General features: G+C 40.4%; 1 protein-coding gene across 4 annotated transcripts in view; it reads left to right on the top strand.

Annotated features, from left to right (window-relative positions):
• The window catches only part of LOC133872493 (valine--tRNA ligase, chloroplastic/mitochondrial 2), a 76,573-nt gene that overhangs the window by 36,995 nt on the left and 16,335 nt on the right, over positions 1-23,243 (top strand). For all 4 annotated transcript variants that reach the window (XM_062310004.1, XM_062310003.1, XM_062310006.1 and 1 more), the window contains 9 exons: positions 2,847-2,930; positions 4,856-5,004; positions 5,106-5,223; positions 5,351-5,467; positions 6,174-6,394; positions 8,574-8,663; positions 9,093-9,204; positions 13,212-13,322; positions 13,433-13,570. In XM_062310004.1, the coding sequence (XP_062165988.1) occupies positions 2,847-2,930; positions 4,856-5,004; positions 5,106-5,223; positions 5,351-5,467; positions 6,174-6,394; positions 8,574-8,663; positions 9,093-9,204; positions 13,212-13,322; positions 13,433-13,570 (1,140 nt within the window). The remainder of the gene's footprint in view (positions 1-2,846; positions 2,931-4,855; positions 5,005-5,105; positions 5,224-5,350; positions 5,468-6,173; positions 6,395-8,573; positions 8,664-9,092; positions 9,205-13,211; positions 13,323-13,432; positions 13,571-23,243) is intronic.

Below are 23,243 nucleotides of genomic sequence, written 5' to 3'. Positions count from 1 at the left end.
ATGTTCATTGTAATAGGCAATTGATGATGAATGAAAAATTGAGCGTGCGTTGCTATTGTCTTCTCCCTATTTTCCCTCTTTCTCGGCTTTCTTCTTCCTTTCTCTTCCGAGCTTATTCCCCTCTATTTCTGTGTCTTCTTTCTCTTGAATTCTTGTTTTATTTATTCTATTAATCTGTCCTACATCAAATTTGGTATCAGAGCAAAATTTTGATTGTTTCTTACAACAATCATGATCCACGTTCAATTTCATCCCTTGTTTCAACTTTACTCCTGAAATACCCAAACACCCAAGAGCCTCCCAGAACTTGCACCGCTTCTCATCTCCTCCTCAACCACTGAATCTATCTCATCCAACAGCCTCATCAAAACTCCATCCAACCAAAGACCCAACTAGAAGTAAAAGCCCCAAACATAGACCCACACCCCATGAAGACCCAATCCTTACCTTTGAATTGGCACAAATTTGTTGTCTTATGCCTCACCCTGTAACGATCCAAACATGAATTATTGGCACCATGAAGATCTTGATCGTAGTCGATCTCCCGGGTATTCTCAATACGGGGGCAAAGATGTCTCAGATTTTTATGGCGGAAGGGATCCATATGCGTTCCAAGATTGGTTCGATGCATTGGAAGACTATATTGAATGGATTGGTGTCCCTCCAAATCGAAAGGTGCGTTTCGTAAAGATGATGCTCAAGGATGAAGCACATATTTGGTGGTGCAGTGTTGAAGAATACCATCACCGCCTTTGTCTTCCTCCTATCTCCGATTGGGAAGTGATGAAAATTAAATTGCAAGAGAATTATGGGGCTAAACATTATTTTCAGGACCCCCAACCGCCTACCAGAAAACAGCCTACCCAAATCCACAAACCGTCGCCACCGCTATGCGACAACGTCCCACCTAAAAGCCCAGATTTTCACAATCCAAACGCTTCCATGGTTGAGTCACAATTTGAACGATTGCAGCAACAGATTTCCATCTTGGAGGAAATGAACTCCTACATGGCAGCATTCCTTAACGAGTGTTATGCACAGCCTGAAACCCATCCCTATACAACCCTTCCACAGTCACTGCCATCGCTCAAAACCACAACCTTACCCACTCAAAAGAAAACCCAACCCACCGTAGCAGAATTCCAAACACAACCACAAAGCCCCAATCTTTTAGCACACCCGACATTGTCAAGGCCAAACATCCTACAAACCATGACCACTCCAGCACCATTCACCCACACCCAATCAACAGCCTCTGTTGTTCACAAACTAGAAGAAACTGAAGCAAATACCCAAACCCAAAATGACACTCCATCAGAAAATTCCGGGCAACCACCATTGATACCCACACCACAAAACCCCACCACCACGCAAAAGCAAACCCAAATACTCAGGCCCACCGTCGCAGAACCCGACCCACCGCCAACCCGGTGCTGTGACCACTACAGAGCCGACCTAGCACCCCTGCCCTGCGTCGCTGTCATCAACCCACCACCGGATGGCTGTGACGCCGGCCACAGAACCATCACACCGAAAATTTTATCTTTGTTGCCAGTGATCTGCACCATCAACGGGTCCTTCGGTGATCAGCCCAAACCCTTTCCCTTCCTCCAGCAATCTGTGCCGCCAACGGCCATATTCAGTCGCGCCACTCCGCCAGTTCACCACCTATGAGCGACCTCTGCACTGCATCTCCACCGTGTTCCTGACCCTTGCCACTCCTCCTGTGTTGAGAAAGATCCGCATGAAGTTTCAAGTTCCTCTTTTGTTTGGCTTAAACGGGAGGGAAAAAGCCGTGTCTTTGTATGTTTGGGTCAAAAAGTGAAGAAAAGAACGCTGGTTTCCTATGTCTGGTTCAGAAAGAAGAAAAAGAAGAAAATAAAGCTAGTCAAAGAGGAATTAGCTTGTCAGACGAGGACAAAAAGTGGGAGCATGTGTCACTGTTTCAAACTTTTGTCAGAGATTCTAGAAGCAAGGCAAAGAAGGGCTTATCCTAAACTTTTAGTTTTGCAATTTTGAAGGCCCATACCAGCGGCAGTTCCTGGTCCACGTTGAAGCCCACGTCAGCAGCAACCCATTCACATTCTTTTCAAGACTTGAGGAATTGGGCTTGGTCCAAAGCATTGTCGTCTAAACTCGAGGATGAGTTTTTTGGACGAAGGGGAGAATGATGCGGAATAAATTGGACCTTTAGTTTATTTAAAGTATTAGTTTTATTTTTATTTAATTTTGGGCTTGACCCAAAGTTAGTCATATTAGTTAATTGAATTGATGTGTAATCTAATAATGGGCTTGGCCCTTAGTCATATTAGGGTTAGGATTAGAGTTAGAGTTTAGTCTATGAGTCTATTTAAGCATAATGTTCATTGTAATAGGCAATTGTTGATGAATGAAAAATTGAGCGTGCGCCGCTATTGTCTTCTCCCTATTTTCCCTCTCTCTCGGCTTTCTTCTTCCTTTCTCTCCCGAGCTTATTGCCCTCTATTTCTGTGTCTTCTTTCTCTTAAATTCTTGTTTTATTTATTCTATTAATCTGTCATACATAAAATAGTTTTTCATGTTTTACTTAGACCTGTATCAGCACAAAATTATATGTGAATAGGTACTCTGTACTTTCATTAACAAAGACATCATAGCAATAAATCTGAAATAAAATGATGGATCAATTTGTTAGCAGTATATCCCATTCAAGTGGGAAAACTAAATGTCTGCACAGACGAAGTCCGCAACAATACTTGGAAATTTGACATTGGCTCGAAAACCATATGCTCCTTATTCCCCTTTTTTAGTGCTTTTCCTATTTATAGATAGTTTTATGAGCTTTTTGTATTTGTTTACTTTTGCAGGATGATCGGTATTCTAAGTATATAGGTATGATGGCAATTGTGCCTATGACATATGGCCGTCACGTCCCTATCATCTCTGACAGGGTAAAAGCATCCAGATAATATTTTGTTTAAAGAGCATTGCACTTTAGGTTGTTGTTTATGGTTGGTATGATGCTAATTATTCCTGGAGCTTAGAATTTCAATTGGTGAATGCACCATGCTGCAATTATAGTTCAAGAGCATTGTTTGATGCAGTAGAACAGGAATGGATAAATATTATAAGCGTCAAGGCATGGGGCATTTCACCTGAGTCTGTGTGCCTTTTAAAAATAAATAAGTTATTGTGGGAGTTTCTATGCAGTCCCTGACCTATGTTTCATCTCGTTTGAGCCTGTGCCTTTCTTCGCCTTCTTTTTGTTTCCTAATTCGTTTGTCCAAAATACTTTCGTAGTGCTTGGTTATTTCACTGCACAGTTCTGACCTTTTGATGAACCCTGAAGTTAAGAACTTAATTTTCGGAGTCCTTTAACTTTTCTTTTTCTTTAATTGATGGAGTTTCTTTTAATTCTTATGCATTAGCACAAGCATGATCCTCATCGTACAAAGATTGAATGGGAAATTACATTTAGCCCCCTTCAACTACCATTCTATTTGGAATGTCTTCCCCAATCTATTATTGAGGTTGCAGTGTCCCTCTTCCGCAATCCAAAATGACAAAGAAGTACCCTACGTAAGACAAGAATTTTTTTTTTTTTTTTTTTTTTTTTTTTTTTTTTTAAAAAAAAAAAAGGCAAAATGTTGTTCTTCTTTTGCTTCTTCTTCTTCTTCTTTTTCTTCTTCTTTTCATTTTATTTATTTATTTATTTATTTTTTCATTTTGAGGGTGAAAGGGGATATTGCAAAAAAGGTAGTAGTTAGAAGGGGTAAATATAGTTTCCCCAAAATTCTTTTTTTTTTATTTATTATTTATTTATTTTTACCAATTTCAATTTTTGGCTTGGATAAGAGCTGCGGCGGAACTAGATTTCTAGGGGGGGTGGGGTGGAGATTTTGAAAGAATTATAGAGGTATTTTAACAACAAATTTGGGAAAGACGTTGAGGTTTGGAGGGGCTACTTTTGCCCCTGGGTGAGGGTGTGCCTAATATTTTTTTTTGGTGCAATACGGTTTTTATAGATCCTTGCTTTGCCAAGCGTTTTGGCTTGTCTCTTAGCTGAGTATACTCATGAGCTGAAGAATGAATGCTTTTCGTAACAAGTGGGCCCCACTGCCCTCTGCTAAGGAAATGCTACGTCATCATTAAACTGAATTTCAAACATCTGTGAAAATATCTTTTTTTTTTTTTTTATGACGAGGAACTCCTCAAAAGCAGGGCCACTTCTTGTACCTTCCCCTGCAGGTAAACTTTAGATTCGTGTAAAGCACCCCCTCCACCGGATCGGGTAATACTTCGGCTTCGCCGGCAGGCTGGCTCCAAAGAATTTTTTTATTACATTTATAATGCTTAAAATAGCAGGAAACCTTTACTGTTGATGCCTACCTGTTTACATAAGTCAATTTCTTTTTTTGAGCTCTTTTTCAGTTCCAAGAAAATAAAATGTAGATAAAATTGTTCCTGTAAAATAAGTATGTTGTAGTAAGTTTCTCATACTTAGGATCGGTTAAAGTTTGCGATTTAAAAGATTGTGATTTTAAAATGTACGATCTGAAAACCTAGTTAAGCGTTTGGCAAAATCGTGGTTTGGCATTTAGAATCGCAGTTTAGCCTTTAAATTTGTGCGTTTTAAAAAAAGTACCATTGCGTTTTCAAATCACAATTTTTTTAAAAACGCAATTCTAAACTTTTCATTTTTTTTTGTGATTTGGTTGAAAATCGCATTTTTTGTCTATGAAATCTCAATGCCAAACGGACCCTTACTAGATAATGTATTTCCTTAATTTTCTGAATTCGTACTCGTTAAACTTATTTCATATAATTCATGGTTAGTAATTTCTTCTGGTTTATTTTTTACTGCTAAATCTGACAGCAAGTTGAAAAAGATTTTGGAACTGGTGTGCTGAAGATAAGCCCTGGGCATGATCATAATGATTATCTTCTTGCCAGAAAGCTTGGTCTCCCAATACTTAATGTAATGAACAAGGATGGGACACTTAATGAGGTTGCTGGATTGTTCTGGTAAACTTTTGAAAGTCTTATTTGGTTGTTGAGGTTTTATCATAATGGAGTAAGCTTTCTATGTCGTGCCTAATATGTGGCAATGACAACTATAATGATAGTGGCCTTGATCGGTTTGAGGCTCGGAAGAAACTATGGGCAGATCTGGAGGAGACAGGCTTAGCTGTAAAAAAAGAACCACACACTCTACGAGTTCCCAGATCCCAACGTGGTGGAGAAGTAAGACATTAATGTACTATTTGAAAATTCCATTAGGTGATGGAGACCTATTCTGTTGATAATGTGTTCTCATGTTGTATTCCCTCCTGCACCCTGCCCCCTCCTCTTTTCCCTCTCCCTCAACCAGATAATAGAGCCACTCATAAGCAAGCAGTGGTTTGTTAGTATGGAGACGCTGGCTGAAAAAGCCCTTCGTGTTGTTGAAAAAGGAGAATTAACCATTATTCCTGAAAGATTTGAGAAGGTATGCGGTTATATATTTTGTATATTTGGCCTCATATCAACTTATTTCAATTGCAATAGGAAACTTTTTCCTTTCTAGTATTATTTCTTGGCGCTTTTAGCTTTTACTTTACTGTAATTTCCAACCCATGGAGTGCCTTGCGCACCAATGCTTTACCATTTCAGTATGATCTAAATCGTTCTTGGTGCACATGATGGATTTTCAACTTGTAATATAAATATGTTTCTATATGTTATGTTATTAATTTAACCTTCGTACTTTCATACCATCTTATTTATTTATTTATTTTTTTCATTCCACACAACTAAACAATATTCTTCCCAGCAAGCAAACCTCGGAACAAAGTTACAGAGTAACTAAAACAAAACAACAATCAAAAGCTCTTCCCAAAATCTTCTGGGAAAGCCAAAGAAATTCTCCAGGAAACCACTCAACTACAACTATCAAATCTGCACATCAACAGAAACTATACAAAAAATAGCCAGCCAACACTGCCCAAAAAAAACAGCATATATAGTCAAACCAAACAGCCAACCAGAAACTTCAAAGCAAAAACTTCACTACCAAAGCCTCCAGAAACCAACTCAGCACTCCAACCAGCCATTTCAGCAAGTGTTAATAGGAATACCCCAATTAAGGCAGATCTTCTTATTGATATACTTTCATACCATTGGTTATCCTTAACCTTATTTTGTGTTTATTGCAGATTTACAATCACTGGCTATCAAATATTAAGGACTGGTGTATAAGCAGACAACTGTGGTGGGGGCACCGCATTCCGGTTTGGTACATCGTGGGGAAAGACTGTGAGGAAGAATACATAGTTGCTAGGAGTTCTGATGAAGCTCTTGAGAAAGCTCGTGAGAAGTATGGAAAAGATGTAGAAATATATCAAGATCCAGATGTTCTTGACACTTGGTTTTCAAGGTCATTTCTCAAAGACTGCTACGAATTCACATCTTTTTCTTGTGCGTACATTGAATACTATGAAGTACAAGTGACACCACATAACTAAATAATCTAAATTTTATCATTTATTTATTTTGCATTACTTTGGCATACTTTGTTACTGGCTTCTGATTTGGAACTAGTTGTCAATCAAACTGTTCTGCAGCAAGAGAACAAAAATTCTAATTTGAGCTATTCTCCCCTTAAGTGTATGAAAAGACATTTGAGCATGGATTCTTCTTTTTTGATAATCTGGCTGGGGGGATATGGTGATTATTGAACAAATAATAGTTGCATTTATGGTGCAGTTAAAACCACTCTATTCCATTTATGTCCTACATGTTTATGGAAGCCTTAACCATTTGTCTCCCAACTTATATTGACACTGGTTTATGCTAACTCACTTTATTCTCCTGTCATTGAGCTTGTACTGCAAGGAAGATTGTATGTTAATCTATCTTCTTTGAAGAACTCTAAGAGCCTGTTTGAGATTGTATTGGGAAATAGAGCTTTTATATCCAAAAAGAGTTTTTGAGAGAAAGCTTCATTTTCAAGTTTTTCCCAAAGTGCGATTTGTTCTTTTTAGAGCAAACAAGTCAAAGTACTTTTTTAGTTTGTTACCAAACATGCCTATTTTTGATTTGCATAGCTTTCTATGTACTAAAATTACTTTTTAAGCTTTTTATTGCAATTGCCAACAGGTCCTAAATGTTAAGATGAAAACCGTGTTAAATGTATTAAAAGTTTTTCAAAAAACAGAAAAAGAGATAGATATGAGATCTTGGCCAATTTTCTTAGATTATAAAATGTTAAAGAAATTAATGAGTTGGTTTTTATTTTTTTATTTTTAAATTGTTGTTGCCTTACAACTAGGGCTACCTTCGCCCACCCCCCCGAGTTGTCACATCATTCCTTCATCCGTAGTGGACAATGGCTTTTCTCAATCTTAGGAATGGCTTGTTGGGTTTGATCCTTTTGGGGAGTTAGTTGTGTGGGAACAAGATGCAAGTTTTGGGATGGGATGCCCTTGGATTGGGCGATGGATGGTGTTCATGGCAAGGAGTCCTTGGCATTCCTGGATGTCATGGAAGAAGAATTTCATCGGAATAAGATGATAGCGCGCCAAAAGACCATAGGCAAGAGGGAGTTTTTGAATTTGAAATGCTCCATTAATTATGGTGATGTAAGCGCTCTCTCTAGGCGTTGGAAAGACAAGGCTCACATGACGTAGGGTTGTGTGCCTTTTGTGGGTCTTGAGGTTTTAGGGTTTTAGGGCTTAGTTCCTTGTGGGTCTAGTTGGGTTCTTTTTGTGGGCTCGTTTTGGGTGTTCTTTTTGGGTTTTAGGGTTTAGGTCCTTTTGGGTTTAGTTGGGTTCTCTTTTGTGGGCTGGTTTTGGTTGTTCTTGTGTATACTCTTGTGTCCTTAGGGGCGCCTTATGCTTTTATTAATTAAACTTTTCTTACTTGTCCAAAAAAAAAAAAAAAATTGTTGTTGCCTCAGATTGCAGATTTCATCATCCGCCCACATTAAATGAAAAAAAGAAGTGATGAAAATTTAATTTTGATACACTTTGATAAAGGGTATGAAAAAAGAGAGAAAAAATTGATGAAAATTAAATTTTGATATTTGTATTAATAGATTATTTTTCATGTATCTCTTTATTGGAATATCATATGGTTTAAAATCCATGTCTCTTTGATTAAATTAGAAGTTTGATTCAGTGGATTAACAGGATGTTGCAATAAATATTAGCGCTTATAGTCTTAATGTAAGGCCATGCAGGTTGTGTTTTTGTTTGAATTGTCATGATTGTATAATTGTTATATGCAGCAATAAACCAAATTCAGTAGCTGCTTAAATTTGTAGATATTTGAGTGTAATCACTTGATTTCTTCGCTCATGAATTGGAACTCTTGAAAATGAAGCGTCATTTTTACTGGTCTCATAGTTTTTTAAATTTCAGTACTCTCTTTAGTGGTGACATGTGAAGGCGATGGCAGACATTTTACTTTTTGGGTTTCACATGAACACTTACTCTCTGTTAGTTCACATTTTAGATCTTTTCATCTGTTAAATGATATATGCGTACATATATGTGTGTGTGTGTGTGTGCATATATATTTTTTTCACTAATTGTATCTGCTTATTCCTTGTTCAGTGCACTATGGCCTTTTAGTACTCTTGGATGGCCAGATGTATCTGCAGAGGATTTTAAACAGTTTTATCCAACAGCAATGCTTGAAACTGGGTAATGTGTCTCCCTAGCTATCTTCTGCCACCCCATATGATCTCCCTCTCTATCTCTCTCTCTCTCTCTCTCTCTCTCTCTCTCTCTCTCTCTCTCTCTCACACACACACACACACACACACACACACACATAAATGTGAGTATGTGTATGCAACGAAATTATCTGATGCAGAACTCCCAGATATGTAACTTGGAACTTCTATATGAGGTATATTTAGTGACAACTTATTTTGACTACTGTGAACCTGTCCTGTATTAGGAGGGAGGGCATATGCTGCTATTGAACTGCAGCTTGCATTTTTTGCCGATGGATATAGTAGATGAAGGCACTGCTAACTTCTTTTGTTGCTTTCGTCCATGAAATATTAACTTTTTAATTTCTACTTATGTGAAAATGTTTGCGGTGATGCTACTTTCATGTTTGGGCAGGCATGACATATTGTTTTTCTGGGTGGCAAGGATGGTCATGATGGGAATTGAGTTCACAGGGACTATTCCTTTTTCATATGTTTATCTACATGGACTCATCCGAGACTCACAAGTGAGTGTAGTGCATGAGTAAATTTTCTGCTTTGACGTTGATGTAGTTTTTACAAAGTTGCAACCCTTAATACATTTATCTTTCTGTACCTTTCTTTCAAAGTTATGCATACTGTTGTTGTATGCTTTATTTATTTATTTATTTTTGTGACTACACTTTAACTTTGTGAAATATAAAGAAGGTTCCAAATTTTATTTTTTTTATTTTTTATTTTTATAAGGTAATCGAAATATCAATAAAAATGTAAGGCGTCCTCAGATACATAGGAAGTATATAAGAGAAGCTACCTAACTAGTAAGGGCAAAAAGAACAAGAAAATCATGATAACTAATTACCAAACCAGAAACAAAATCAGCTGTCCAAAGATACAATGTGTTGAAAAATAAAGACTTAATCTCCTTCGAAGTCTTCTCACGGTCTTCAAAACTTATACCATTCATTTCCCTTCATAGATACCACAAAAGACATGAAGGCACCATCTTCCACACACAGCAACACTCCAAGTGTTGCCAACAGTCCACCAACAAACATACAAATCAACTACTTGTCTAAGCATGACCCAATCCAAGTTGACTGAAGAAAATATTCCAAATGGCACTAGTAACGTCACAATGAAGCAGAAGATGGTCCATGGACTCTCCATTCATTTTGCACAAACTACACCAATCAATCACAATGACGTGTCGCTTTCGGAGATTGTCCTTGCTAAATTCAACACCCTGAAGAATGAGGCAAAGGCTTCAACTTGCTAATCATGAGCCGCTCTAGTAAAGCACACGTTCCATTGAATGTCACTTCTAGGAAATTCCATAAGTCACAATAGAAGCATCCTTCACGCAAGCAATACCATATAAAACTGGAAAGGTGCTCTTAAGGGCAGTATCCCCACACCAATGATCGTGCTTGAATTTAACCTTGGAGCCATCTCTCACCTCAAATTTAGTATGACTACAAAACTTCTCCCAACCCCTCCTAAAAACCACCTTATACACCCTGGTAGGCTCACTAGAACACCACCCTCCTCATGCACTTCCATATTTAGAGTCCACCACAACTCTCCATCAAGCCTCTCTCTCAAGCTCACAACGCAAAAACCATTTACCTAAGAGAGATCGACAACCCTCCCTTAGAGATTGGTGTTCAAACCTTGGACCATCTAACCAGGTGGTATTTGAACTCTTTACCTAGGCCCAATAAGAAATCACATTGGAGTTTCTCAATACAGTTTGCAACACTCTTAGGGAGAGGAAATAGTGACATGAAGTACGTAGGTAAGTTGGATAGGGTGTTCTTGATAAGGTAATCCTACCACTCTTAGCCAAATACTTCATTTTTCAGCTAGCCAACCAATGTTCTATTTTCTTAATGACATCGTCCCATATATGTTTGGCCAGATAGGATGCCCCCACAGGAAGACCAGGATACGTCAAGGGTAGAAATGCAACCCCACAACCCAAAATTCCAGCCAACCCAGCCACATTATCAACATTTCCCATAGGAAATTTTGACTTGGCTAAGTTTGTCTTCAAACTCGACGCAACTTCAAATTATAAGAATAAACTTCGTAAAATGCGTAGATGATTTGGGTTGGCCCCACAAAAAAATAAGGTGTCATAAGCAAACAGAAGAGGGGAGATATCAATCCCTTTTCCCATAGAGAAGCCAGACAACAAATCTCCACTCGCTGCAGCTGAAATCATCCTACCCAACGCCTCCATCCTTATTGACAAACGGCAAAGGAGATAGAGGGTCCTCTTGCCTCAATCCACGAAAACTCCTAAAGAAGCCTAAAGAAACTACACAAAGGAAATACAATGAACTATCCACGAACACCACTTCCCCCAAAACCGCACCTTCTTAGCATGTACAACAGGAAATCCCAATTTATAGATCATAAGCTTTTTCTAAGTCTATTTTACAAATAACCCTTGGTTCTCCAGATCTCAATCTGCTATCAAGGGATTCATTGACAATAAGAATATGATCTAAAATCTACCTACCTCGGATGAATGCATTTTGTGACTTAGAAATAATGTTCTCCAACACCATCTTAAGCATGCTCAGCTAGAGTCTTAACAATAATCTTGTAGATGCTACTCACTAGATTGATCGGGCAAAAATCCTTGGGCTCAACAGCCTTTGTAATCTTCAGGATGGGGGCGAGGAACTTAGCATTAAGGCTTCTCTCGAACTTACCACTAGCATGGAACTCACAAAAGACCAATTTGCTCTCTTTGATTTTAGAAGTTGAAATTTCAGTTCAGGAAATTCTAATTTTGTTCAGTGAAGTCCATGTGTCTAACTTGATGACCACCCTGTCATAGGATTTGGTGATGTGGCAGAAGTTAAGATGAACCACTTCATCAATTTTTGTGATGCCATTTTTTAGTCCGATGGATGACAGGTGAACAATAATTAAAGTTCAAATTTTCAAATATCATATTGAAACTTTTTAAAATCGAGGAATCAAAGTCAAAACAACCTATATTTTAGGAACCAAATTAGAATATGGTTTCCCCCCCCTTTTTTCCAAGTTTCCAAAAGTGGTCTTGACAATAAATTATAATTTCAGAAAAAACTATCGCGCGTTCTCCTGATGCTTGGGTGGTGGATAACTTGTCGGTGGTAGGAGGTGTGACTCATTGGAATGTTCTCTTTACGCGCTATGCTCAGGATTGGGAGGTGGAGATGGTGATGTCCTTCTATGAACATTTATACTCTATTCGGGTTTGGCATGGGGAGGTTGATAGGGTGGTGTGGACTCTTTCTAAGAGGAGGAATTTTGAAGTGAAGACTTTCTATAGAGCTTTAGTTTGTCACGAGGCGGCTTCTTTTCCATGGAAGGGTATATGGCGTGTTAAAGTTCCAAAGCGGGTGGCGTTCTTTGTTTGGACTGCGGCTTTAGGAAAGATTTTAACTCATGACAATTTACGTAGGCGTGGTATTGTGGTGGTAGAGTGGTGTGTTATGTGTAAGAAGCATGGGGAATTCGTTGATCACCTTCTTCTTCATTGTGACGTGGCTCGGGTTGTTTGGAGTTCTTTTTATAGCTTGTTTGGGGTGGAGTGGGTTATGCCTAGTAGTGTCTTGGATTTATTGAGTGGGTGGGGTACTTTGTTGGGTCGTGGTACTGTTAACCGGATTTGGAAGCAGGTTCCTTTATGTGTTTTGTGGGGCCTGTGGCGTGAGAGAAATTCTAGGCTTTTTGAGGATGTGGAGGTTCCGGTGGGGGCTCTTTGTAGAAATGTGCTTCATATGTTATATCTTTGGGTGTCGGTGCATAGCCCGGGTAGTATGTCGTTTGCTGATTTTTTACTTTCTTGTTCGTTCATTTCCTCTAATTAGGGGCTCTTTTTGTATACTTCCTGTGTACTAGGGTTGCACCCCTTTGCGCTTTTTAATGAATTTTTACTTATAAAAAAAAAAATTTCAGAAAAAACAAATGTTGTTCAGAGGATCCCTCTAGCTTGGAAGGTATTAAAGTGAAAAGAGAAAGGATTTGATTTGTTTAGTAACAGGTCGTAATTATTGGGTAAAGGAGGATAAGGAACACAATTTGATATGCATTCAGGTGACAGGAAGACAAATAGGTGAAGCTGATAAGAGTCTCAGGTGGAAAAAAAGAGATTACACTTTTAGATTCTCTACTTTTAAGCTCTGATACACATTTCTGGATGCATCTTTTTATGCTTTCCATGTACCACGGTTGCACCCCTTTTTACGATCCTTCTTTTGATATTCTATTCTTGACTTATCCCCACCTCTCTGCCCAACAGATAAAAAAAAAAAAGAAAAAAAAAAAGAAAGAAGCAATTTTTTCTGCTGCAATGTACATCCAATGAACTGCAGTTAAGGGAACAAAATTTATTATAAGAATGGATGAGCAATTCTCTCGATTATTGAAATTTTGTGTCTTCTCATTAGCTCTTTAGAGGATTTTTCTAGTATGTCTTTGAAGATTAACTTTATCCAATATATTGATGTTACTTCTAATTATTTTCTTTCAGGGGCGTAAAATGTCAAAAACACTGGGTAATGTAATTGATCCAATTGATACTATCAAGGAATTTGGCACTGATGCTTTACGTTTCACACTTGCCTTGGGAACTGCTGGCCAGGTTTGTTTCGTCAGAATTGTTTTAAATCGCTGCATTGATTCAACCTGTCAACAGAGTATACTTGCTTATATATGTTACCTTACCAACTGATTTACATTGTTTTGTTTCAGGACCTTAATTTATCCACTGAGAGATTGGCCTCCAACAAGGCTTTCACTAACAAATTGTGGAATGCCGGCAAGTTTGTGTTGCAGAATTTGCCTGATCAGAATGATGCATCTACTTGGGAAAGTATACTGGCGTATAAGGTTTGTCATGTTCATTCTGTTTTGATGAGGTCAGTGAAATGATATTATGATGCTAGAGTTAAAAACTGATAAAACAACTCATATGCGTTGAACTTTCTTTTGTTTAACCAGAGAAGAAAGATCTATTTATATTCAAGGAATTAAAAGGAAGATATTTTGCACAGAGCATAAGATTAATAGAACCCCTAACGTTCTATAAAAATGTGGAGATGAAATTACTCCATCGAGTCGTAAAGGAATATTTCACTAGTAAATACTAGGGATTCAACGAGGCATCCCAAACACATTTGAAGAATTTCAAATGATTGGAAATGGAAAATAGAAACTGCATGCCCTTGTAAACTTAGAACGGATTTAGGGTAAAATGCCTTAGCACATGATGCTTAGGTATTGTATTGTATGTGTATTTATAGGTGGATACAGTGTGCCAGGTATATTGCATGCTATAATTACATGAGCGAAGTATGGTAAGTAATATTCTGTCCTAGGAGAGTATAGAAGGCAATATAGCCGTTGGTGTATACAAAAGGAATGGGATTATTGAGTATCGGGAGATATGCTTGCTGTTGGTCTGATATGGTGAGAGGATCTGATTGTGTTCCTACTGAGGGAAGTTCCTTGAATCACGGTTGACTCCTCTTGATCTTGTCTGCTGTCAATGAGTGGGATTGAGGCTGGAATTACGGCCGAGTTTGCTGAGTAGAAGGTGTGTGTGGTCCGGTTGTGTGTTTACTATAGTATCCTTAACGCCCCCCGCAAACTGATGAGAGGAACAACTGGCGATTTGGCACGCAAGAGACAGAACCGATCAGTAGTGAGGCCCTTGATGAAGATTTCAGCTACTTGTTCAAGTATTGAGAGGTAGTGAAGTTGGATGTCATGGTTGGTTACCTTTTCCCGGATGAAGTGAACGTCGACTTCAATGTGTTATTGTTACGTACCTATGTTAGATGTGGCAAATGTGTGAAGGAAGCAAAAGAAGACCTAGCTAGGGTTCAAGAAGAAGCTACAAGTGGTGGTTGAGGCTTATGGGCCTATGAAAGGAAAAAAGTCAGTGCTTTTATAGCACGACTTTTTGTAGGAAGGAAATCATCCTTTATGGATAGAATTTCCTATCAATAAGGGATTCTGATTCCCACTAGACTAGAACTCTTGCTAAATAAGGAAGTTCTTTTATAGAAAGAATTCCTAAGAATAAGGGATTTTATATTCCCATTAGAATTAGGACTATTTCCATATAGTTCAGTATTTTCTATTCAGCATTTTAACGTCTATAAATAATTATAATAAGGAAGCAGAAAGTTATTAAAACAACTCTTGTAGTTGTTTGGGATGCAAAGGTATCTCGAATACCCTACTATCTTATTCTACTCAGTCACCATAGGTAAACTCAGGAACATTGATCCTACAGCCTTACCTCTCAATAAACCCCTCACCCGATCCCAAACACAAGCCCATAATAGTTATCACACCAGATGGTGGGTGGAGATGGCAGGGAGAGTTGCAATTCGCCGAAGAGCATGCGGAGCCAGTAGAGGTTGGCAATGGCAAGTGACATGGCGTGATACTCGGCTTCAGTGCTTGATTTGGAGACGATATGCTACTTCTTGGCGGACAAGGAGATCAAGTTGGGGCCCAAGTGTCAATGGACAGCACAGCTGTCCATAATTGTTCATTATTTCTTTCCTTATTCTTTCCTTATTTCTCCATCTCTTATTTTGTATAGTTGGCATATATATATTTGACCGATTATGGTTTGTACGTATAGGGCTAGAATCATGCGGGACTTTATTTTCTTTCCATGTATAGCATTCATGTAAAGTCTTTATAATAGACAGAACTCAAGGCTAAATTCAGCCATTCACATAATATTTTGTCATGGTCTCAGAGTCCAATTGCTAAGTTTTTTTTTTTCCCACGATTTTTTTTCGGTTCTCGGTTTTTGGTTTTTCTGGGTATTCACCGCACGGTGGTCTGTCCCTCTCGGCACAATTCTCTTGGCTCAAGTCTTTCGGAACGATTTTCTGCAGCTTGTGTTGGTGTTTTCGGCAGCCTCTGTTTGAGGTCTCGGTGGTTTTTTTCTCGGCACTTCTCGGTGGTTTTTTTCTCAGTCACGCGGTGCTGTCTTTCTCGGTGGTTTTCTTGGCACTTCTCTGGGCAGCCTCTGTTTGAGGTCTCGGTGGTTGTCTTTTTCAGTCACTGCTGGGTAGTCGGTGCTGTATTTCTCGGTGGTTTTCTTGGTAATTCTCTCCTCTCGGGTTCTCTATGGATTCTGCTCCTGTGTGTGTTAAGTTTACAGGCACCAATTATGCTACCTGGGCATTTCAGTTTGAATTTTTTCTCAAAGGCAAAGCTCTTTGGGGTCATATTGATGGCACGGATGTTGAATCTGGGTCGGCTTCTGAGAAATCGAAGGCTGACGGGTCTTCTCTGTCCTGGGCTGTGCTGGATGCACGTATCATGTCCTGGCTTCTTGGTTCAGTGGAGTCTCATATTGTCACTCACCTGCGACCTCATCGCTTTGCTCATGCCATGTGGGCTTATTTGAAGAAGGTTTATCTTCAAGACAATGATGCTTGTCGCTTTCAGTTAGAACATGCAATTGCCATGTTTCAGCATAATAGTCTTTCCATCCAAGACTATTACTCGGGTTTTTTAACTCTGTGGCACGAATATGCTGCCTTGGTTACTGCGGATGTTCCTGCTGCTGCTCTCTCTGCTATTCAATCGCTTCACGCTGCTACCCAGCGTGATCATATCTTATGAAACTTTGCCCAGAATTTGAATCCGTTCGCTCCTCTTTGCTGAATCGCTCTCCGGTTCCCTCTCTTGATGTTTGTTTTGGTGAGTTACTTCGTGAAGAACAACGTCTTAGTACTCAAGCTATTTTGGAGCAATCTCATGGCAGTTCTGGGGCTGCAACTGTGGCCTTCTCTGCCCAAGGCCGTGGACCACCTATGCATTCTCGGACATTGCAGTGTTTTTGCTGCAAGGAATCTGGACATATTGTTGTTAATTGTCCTAAGAAATTCTGCTCTTATTGCAAGAAGAAGGGTCACATTATCAAGGAATGTCGTATTCGTCCCTCGAATCGTCCAGCCCAGGCATTTCAGACTTCAGTTCTTGCCACGCCTACTGCTGCTCCTGCCGCCCCTCCTGCACCAGATTTTTGCACTCCAGCAATGGTACAACAGATTCTGATCTCAGCCTTATCTGCAATGGGGTTTCAAGGTAAACATTCCCCTAAACTCTGGTATGTGGACTCGGCCGCTTCTAATCACATGACTCCTACTCACACCGCTTTGCGTCATGTTCGGCCCTATGCTGGTAACTCTGTTATTCAGACTGCCAATGGCAGTTCTCTGCCAATAGCTGCTGTCGGAGATGCCTCTTCTACGCTCACTGATGTGTTTCTTGCTCCTCAGCTTTCCACAAATCTTATTTCGGTTGGCCAATTAGTTGAAAACAATTGTGATGTTAAATTTTCTGGTGATGGTTGTGTTGTGCAGGACCAGGTAACGGGAGAGCAGATCGCGAAGGGACCTAAAGTGGGGCGCTTGTTTCCACTATTTTTACCTGTTCCAGTTTCGTCTCCAGTTTCTTCTATTAAGTCTTTTGCTTGTAATAATGTTTCCGATCTTAGTATGCTGTGGCATCGTCGTTTGGGCCATCCCAATACTCAGATTTTATCTCATGTATTGAATTCTGGTTTGCTTGGTAATAAAAACAGTTCTTCTTTCTCTCTTGAGTGTGCTTCTTGCAAACTTGGTAAAAGCAAAATTCTTCCCTTTCCTTTGCATGCTAGTCGGGCATCTCACTGCTTTGAACTTATCCATAGTGATGTTTGGGGTCCTTCTCCAGTGAGTTCACATGAAAAATTTAAATACTATGTGACGTTCATTGATGATCATAGCAAATTTACTTGGGTCTATTTTCTTCGCTCTAAATCTGAGGTCTTTCGTATTTTTACTGAATTCTTTGCATATGTTGCCAATCAATTTTCTTCTTCTATTAAGAAATTACGCACCGATTCCGGTGGTGAATATTTGTCTATTGAGTTTCAGGCTTTCTTGGCGTCTAAGGGTATTCTTCATCAACGTTCATGTCCCTCTACTCCTCAACAAAATGGAGTAGCCGAACGTAAAAATCGTCATCTTCTTGATGTGGTACGTACTCTCTTGTTAGAATCTTCTGTTCCGTCCATGTTTTGGGTCGAGGCTATGAAAACTGCTACTCACTTGATTAACCGTTTACCTTCTCAAGTTCTACATATGGAGTCTCCCTATTTCCGCTTATTTGCCAAGCAACCTAATTATGATAACCTTCGTACTTTTGGTTGTGTCTGCTTTGTTCGTTTACCTCCTCATGAGCGACATAAATTATCTGCTCAATCTGTCCGTTGTGCTTTCTTGGGATATAATGTGTGTCAAAAGGGATTTGTTTGCTATGATCCTATCTTACGTCGTACTCGTATTTCTAGGAATGTTATTTTCTTTGAAAACCAACATTTCTTTCCTGTGTCCTCTCTGTCATCGTCCTCTACTGTGGTTCTTCCCTCCTTTGAGGAGTGGCTCTCAGATCTTCCTCCTATCAGTTCCCGATTTAAACCGGGTATTGTGTATACAAGACGCTCCCGCCCACAGCCTCTTCCGGTCGCTCACCCGGTATCTGATCCTACCGCGCTCCAGATTCAGTCCGTGGCAACATTTCCTGTGCCTTTGGTTCATCGCTCTTCTCGAGTGTCTGTACCTCCGGATAGGTATGGTTTTTCTTCTTCCAGTGCTGACAGTTCTATTTCAGCTCTTACTGCTACATTGGCCACTTTTGATATTCCCAACTGTTACTCACATGCTGCCAAGCATGATTGTTGGCGACAGGCTATGCAGGAAGAAATTGTTGCTCTAGAGGCCAATCACACCTGGGACATTGAGCCCTGTCCTCCTACTGTTGTGCCCCTGAGATGCAAATGGGTTTACTCAGTCAAAGTTCGATCTGATGGAAGTTTGGACCGTTACAAGGCTCGGCTTGTTGCTCTTGGAAATAATCAGGAGTATGGTGTCAATTATGAAGAGACTTTTGCTCCAGTGGCTAAAATGACAACTGTTCGTACGATTCTTGCCCTTGCTGCTTTTCATGATTGGCCCCTACATCAAATGGATGTTAAGAATGCTTTTCTCCATGGGGATCTGAAAGAATGTATTTACATGAAGCCATCTCCAGGCTTGTTTTCATCTCCGACTTCACATGTGTGTAAGCTTCGTCGCTCCCTTTATGGTCTCAAACAGGCTCCGAGGGCCTGGTTTGATAAATTTCGCACCACTTTATTGCAATTTTCATTCAAGCAGAGCAAGTATGACACCTCTTTGTTTCTTCGGAAATCGGACATGGGTATTGTTCTTCTATTGGTCTATGTTGATGATATTGTGATCACTGGTTCCGATTCTATTTTACTTGACCAGCTCAAAACTCATCTCTCGGGGTCCTTTCATATGAAAGATCTTGGGTCTCTCACATATTTTCTTGGTCTTGAGGTGCATCGTGGTCCCTCCGGCATTTCCCTCAATCAACATAAGTATGCTAGTGACTTGGTGGCTACAGTTGGTCTTCAAGAGGCTTCTTCTGTTGATACTCCCATGGAATTAAATGTCAAGCTTCGCAAAGAGGAGGGTGACTTACTTGCTGATCCCAGCCTATACCGGCAGTTGGTGGGAAGCCTCATTTATCTCACCATTACTAGACCGGACATTTCCTTTGCTGTTCAGCAAGTCAGCCAGTTTCTTCAGACTCCTCGTCATCTACATTTGACTGCTGTCTGAAGAATTATACGCTATGCTCGCGGTACTTCTGCTCGTGGCTTATTCTTTCCTGCCAGCAATTCTACTCGTCTTGCCGCTTATAGTGATGCTGATTGGGCTGGTTGTGCGGATACTCGTCGCTCTATCACTGGTTGGTGTGTGTTCTTAGGTGATGCCTTTATCTCCTGGAAAAGTAAGAAGCAAGATAGAGTCTCTAAGTCATCTACGGAATCTGAGTACCGCGCTATGTCTCTTGCTTGCTCATAAATTATTTGGCTTCGTGGTTTGCTTGCTGAATTAGATTTTATTGAGACCGACCCTACACCTCTACATGCCGATAATACCAGTGCTATTCAGATCACGGCCAATCCTGTCTATCATGAGCGCACCAAGCATATTGAAGTGGACTGTCACTCTATCCGGGAAGCCTTTGAAGCTAGGATTATCACTCTTCCACATATTTCTACTGATCTCCAAATTGCGGATATTTTCACCAAGGCGCTCACCCGTCATCAACATTGCTTCCTAAGTGGCAAATTGATGCTTGTTGATCACCCTGCATCAATTTGAGGGGGGCTGTCAATGGACAGCACAGCTGTCCATAATTGTTCATTATTTCTTTCCTTATTCTTTCCTTATTTCTCCATTTCTTATTTTGTATAGTTGGCATATATATATTTGACCGATTATGGTTTGTACTTATAGGGCTAGAATCATGCGGGACTTTATTTTCTTTCCATGTATAGCATTCATGTAAAGTTTTTATAATAGACAGAACTCAAGGCTAAATTCAGCCATTCACATAATATTTTGTCACCAAGAAGATACCATAACCGGTTGTGGAGCGGCGATTGTCGGGATGCTTGCCCAATCTGAGTCACAAAAACCAGTGAGTGTGATGGCTCCTTTGGTGTAATGAAGACTTGAATTTACAGTCCCTTTCAAGTAACGAAGAACACGCTTTGCGGCTGTCCAGTGAAGTGACGTAAGAGTGTGCATGTGCTAGCAAAGCTGGTTAACAGAGTAGGCAATGTTCGGACGGGTGAGGGTGACATATTGGAGAGCACCGACGATGTGGCGATATTCTGATGGGTTGGAAAGCACTTCACCATCAAACTTGGACATTTTGGAGCCAGCAGTACAAGGAGTGTGATAAGGCTTGGAGTCGGTCATGCCAACACGAGTGAGGAGGTCCTGAATATATTTGGATTGCCGAAGGTGGAGGCCAATGGAATCCCGAATGGTTTGGATGCCAAGGAAGTAAGAGAGGGAGCCGAGGTTCTTCATGGCAAAGTCAAGCTAGAGTTTGGCAATGAGGGACTGCATGGTGGCCTCATTGTTACTTGTGACAATAATATCATCGACATAGACTTAAGAGAAAAATGTGAGAGCTATTAGTGTGATAAACAAATAGAGAGGGTCAACTTGAGAACTAGAGAAACCAATCTCTAATAAAGTATATGAGAGTCGTGTGAACCAGGCCCGAGGGGCCTGTTTTAGACCATAAAGGGCTTCGTGCAATTTGCACACATATTTAGAAAAAGGTAGGATCCAGAAACCCTTGGGGTTGTTCCAGGTAAACGTCTTCATCAAGGAGACCATGGAAGAAAGCGTTGGAGACGTCCAATTGTTTGAGTTTCCAATCAAATTGGACTGTCAAAGCCAAAAGTAGCCGGATGGTGGCCGGTTTAATGACAGGACTAAAGGTGTCATGATAATCTATACCATAGAGTTGATCAAATCCTTTGGCGACTAAGCGGTCCTTGTATCGTTCAATGCTACCATCCGGGTGTTGTTTAACTTTAAACACCCACTTGTTGCGGAGAATATTATGGTTGAGGGGGCGAAGAGATAGGGACCAGGTATTGTTGGATAATAAGGCTTGGAATTCAGAGGTGACGGCAGCAACCCATTCAGGTTTGGTGGTTGCTTGTTGATAAGTGGAAGGTTCAGGTGGAATAGTGACGGTGGTATAGGTAACAAGAGGATGGTTGGTAGCATGAAAAGTGGTGAAGCTAGGATAGGATCGGGGTTTTGAGGACCCGGTTTGAGAGCGTGTAACAGGACGGGTGCTAGGGACAGTGGGTTGGTCAGGGAGTGAAGGGGCCAGTATAGGGGAAGGAAATAGATTAGGGAGAGGGAGTGCTGGAGAGGGAGGCAAGGGTGGAGGTTGGGAGGGTAATTCAGTGATGGGGGATGCCGGGGCAGTTGAAGTGGGTAGGGTGTTGGAGGAAGGAGTGTTGGGAGTAGGGAGGGGGTATGCAAGGGTAGAGGATGAGGGTGGGGCAGGGCTTAGAGGATATAAACTTGCGGGTTGAAAGAGGATGGGAACACCGGGAGGGGTTGTGATTTTATAGGAACCTTGGGGTTGTGTCTTAGATGGAAAGTTGGTCTCATCAAATACAATATTGCGGGAAAGATAGACTTTTTGAGAGTGGGGATCAAGGCACCAGTAGCCACGTTGATTGGCACCATAGTCGAGAAAGATACAAGGTTTGCTTCGGAAGGAGAGCTTATGGGCAGCATAGGGGCGAAGTAGGGGATAACAGAGGCAACTAAAGGTGCGGAGGAGTGTGTAATCCGGGTCTTTCTTGAAAAGTTTGAAGAAAGGAGAGTGATGTTGTGTGATAGGTGAAGGTAATCTGTTTATGAGAAAGGAGTCTACCCAATACTTAGGGGGTAATCCAGACTGAGCCAGAAGAGTTAATCCGGTTTCTACTATATGTCTATGCTTCCTCTTAGCTATGCCATTTTGCTGAGAGGTATGTAGACAAGTGAGCTGGTGAAAGATTCCATGTTGGCTTAAAAATTGTTTGAAATTAGCGGAGGTGTGTATTCTCTGTCGTTATCATTTAGAAGATATTTAATAATTGTAGAGAATAGGTTTTCAAGCAATTTAAACTTAATAAAACACTAAAAAACATCACTTTTATTCATAATTGGATACAACCAAGTAAACCGGTTGTATTCATCAATAAATAAAACATAGTACTTGTATCCACTCAGAGATGGAACCGGGGAGGTCTAGACATCTGAGTGTATGACTTCTAAAGGACTTGTAGAACTCCTAATAGACTCAGAAAATAGTAGTTGCTTGGACTTGCCAAGTTGACAGGACTCACAAGCAATGAACTGACTGACAGAACCAACAAGAGGAAGATGCTGATGACGAAGTAAATGCTGGAAAACAGAGGTGGAAGAGTGGCCCAGTCGTTGATGCCAAACCATGTCAGTAGTTTTAACACCAAAAAGAGCAGTGAACCCTCTACTTTTATTCAAAGACTAGGGATGTAATCGGATAGGATACAACCCATTTTCACTGGGGCCGTGGAGCAGCACCATTCCTGACTGGGGCCGTGGAGCAGCACCATTCCTGTCAAGTTGTCATTCACAGTGAAATCAACATCAGTTAGAGCAAACTAGCATTTATTATCTTTGTAGAATTTATTAACAGACAGTAAATTGGCAGATGCAGAAGGGCAATGCAGAATGTTTTTGAGAAGAAAATTGAGTGAGTTGGATGCAGGAGAGTCTAAAAAGGTACCAATTTGTTGGATATGCAAACTTGCTCCATTGCCTACACTAACAGTTTGTGGACCATCAAAGGGCTGAGGATTGGTGAGGTAGGATGGATCGGCAGTAAAATGAGTATTTTCTCCAGAATCAGCTTACAAATCTTGATTAGCAAATTCGTCATTAGTGTGGGCAGTCATTGCTGCAAGTTGCATGGGGGGGATGTCGACCTTGGTATGCGAAGTCCATCCGATGGTAGCAATCCAAGGCTCGACGACTGGTGTTGCCGCAAATCTGGCATGGAGAATACTGAAGTCGGTTATGAGAGGTGCTGGAGTTGGAGTTCCCGGGAGTGGGAAGTTGAT

Source organism: Alnus glutinosa, chromosome 7 (assembly GCF_958979055.1).
Source record: "Alnus glutinosa chromosome 7, dhAlnGlut1.1, whole genome shotgun sequence".
Classification (NCBI taxonomy): domain Eukaryota; kingdom Viridiplantae; phylum Streptophyta; class Magnoliopsida; order Fagales; family Betulaceae; genus Alnus; species Alnus glutinosa.
Note: the sequence above shows the minus strand (reverse complement) of the source record. Positions and strands in the feature narration are given on the sequence as shown.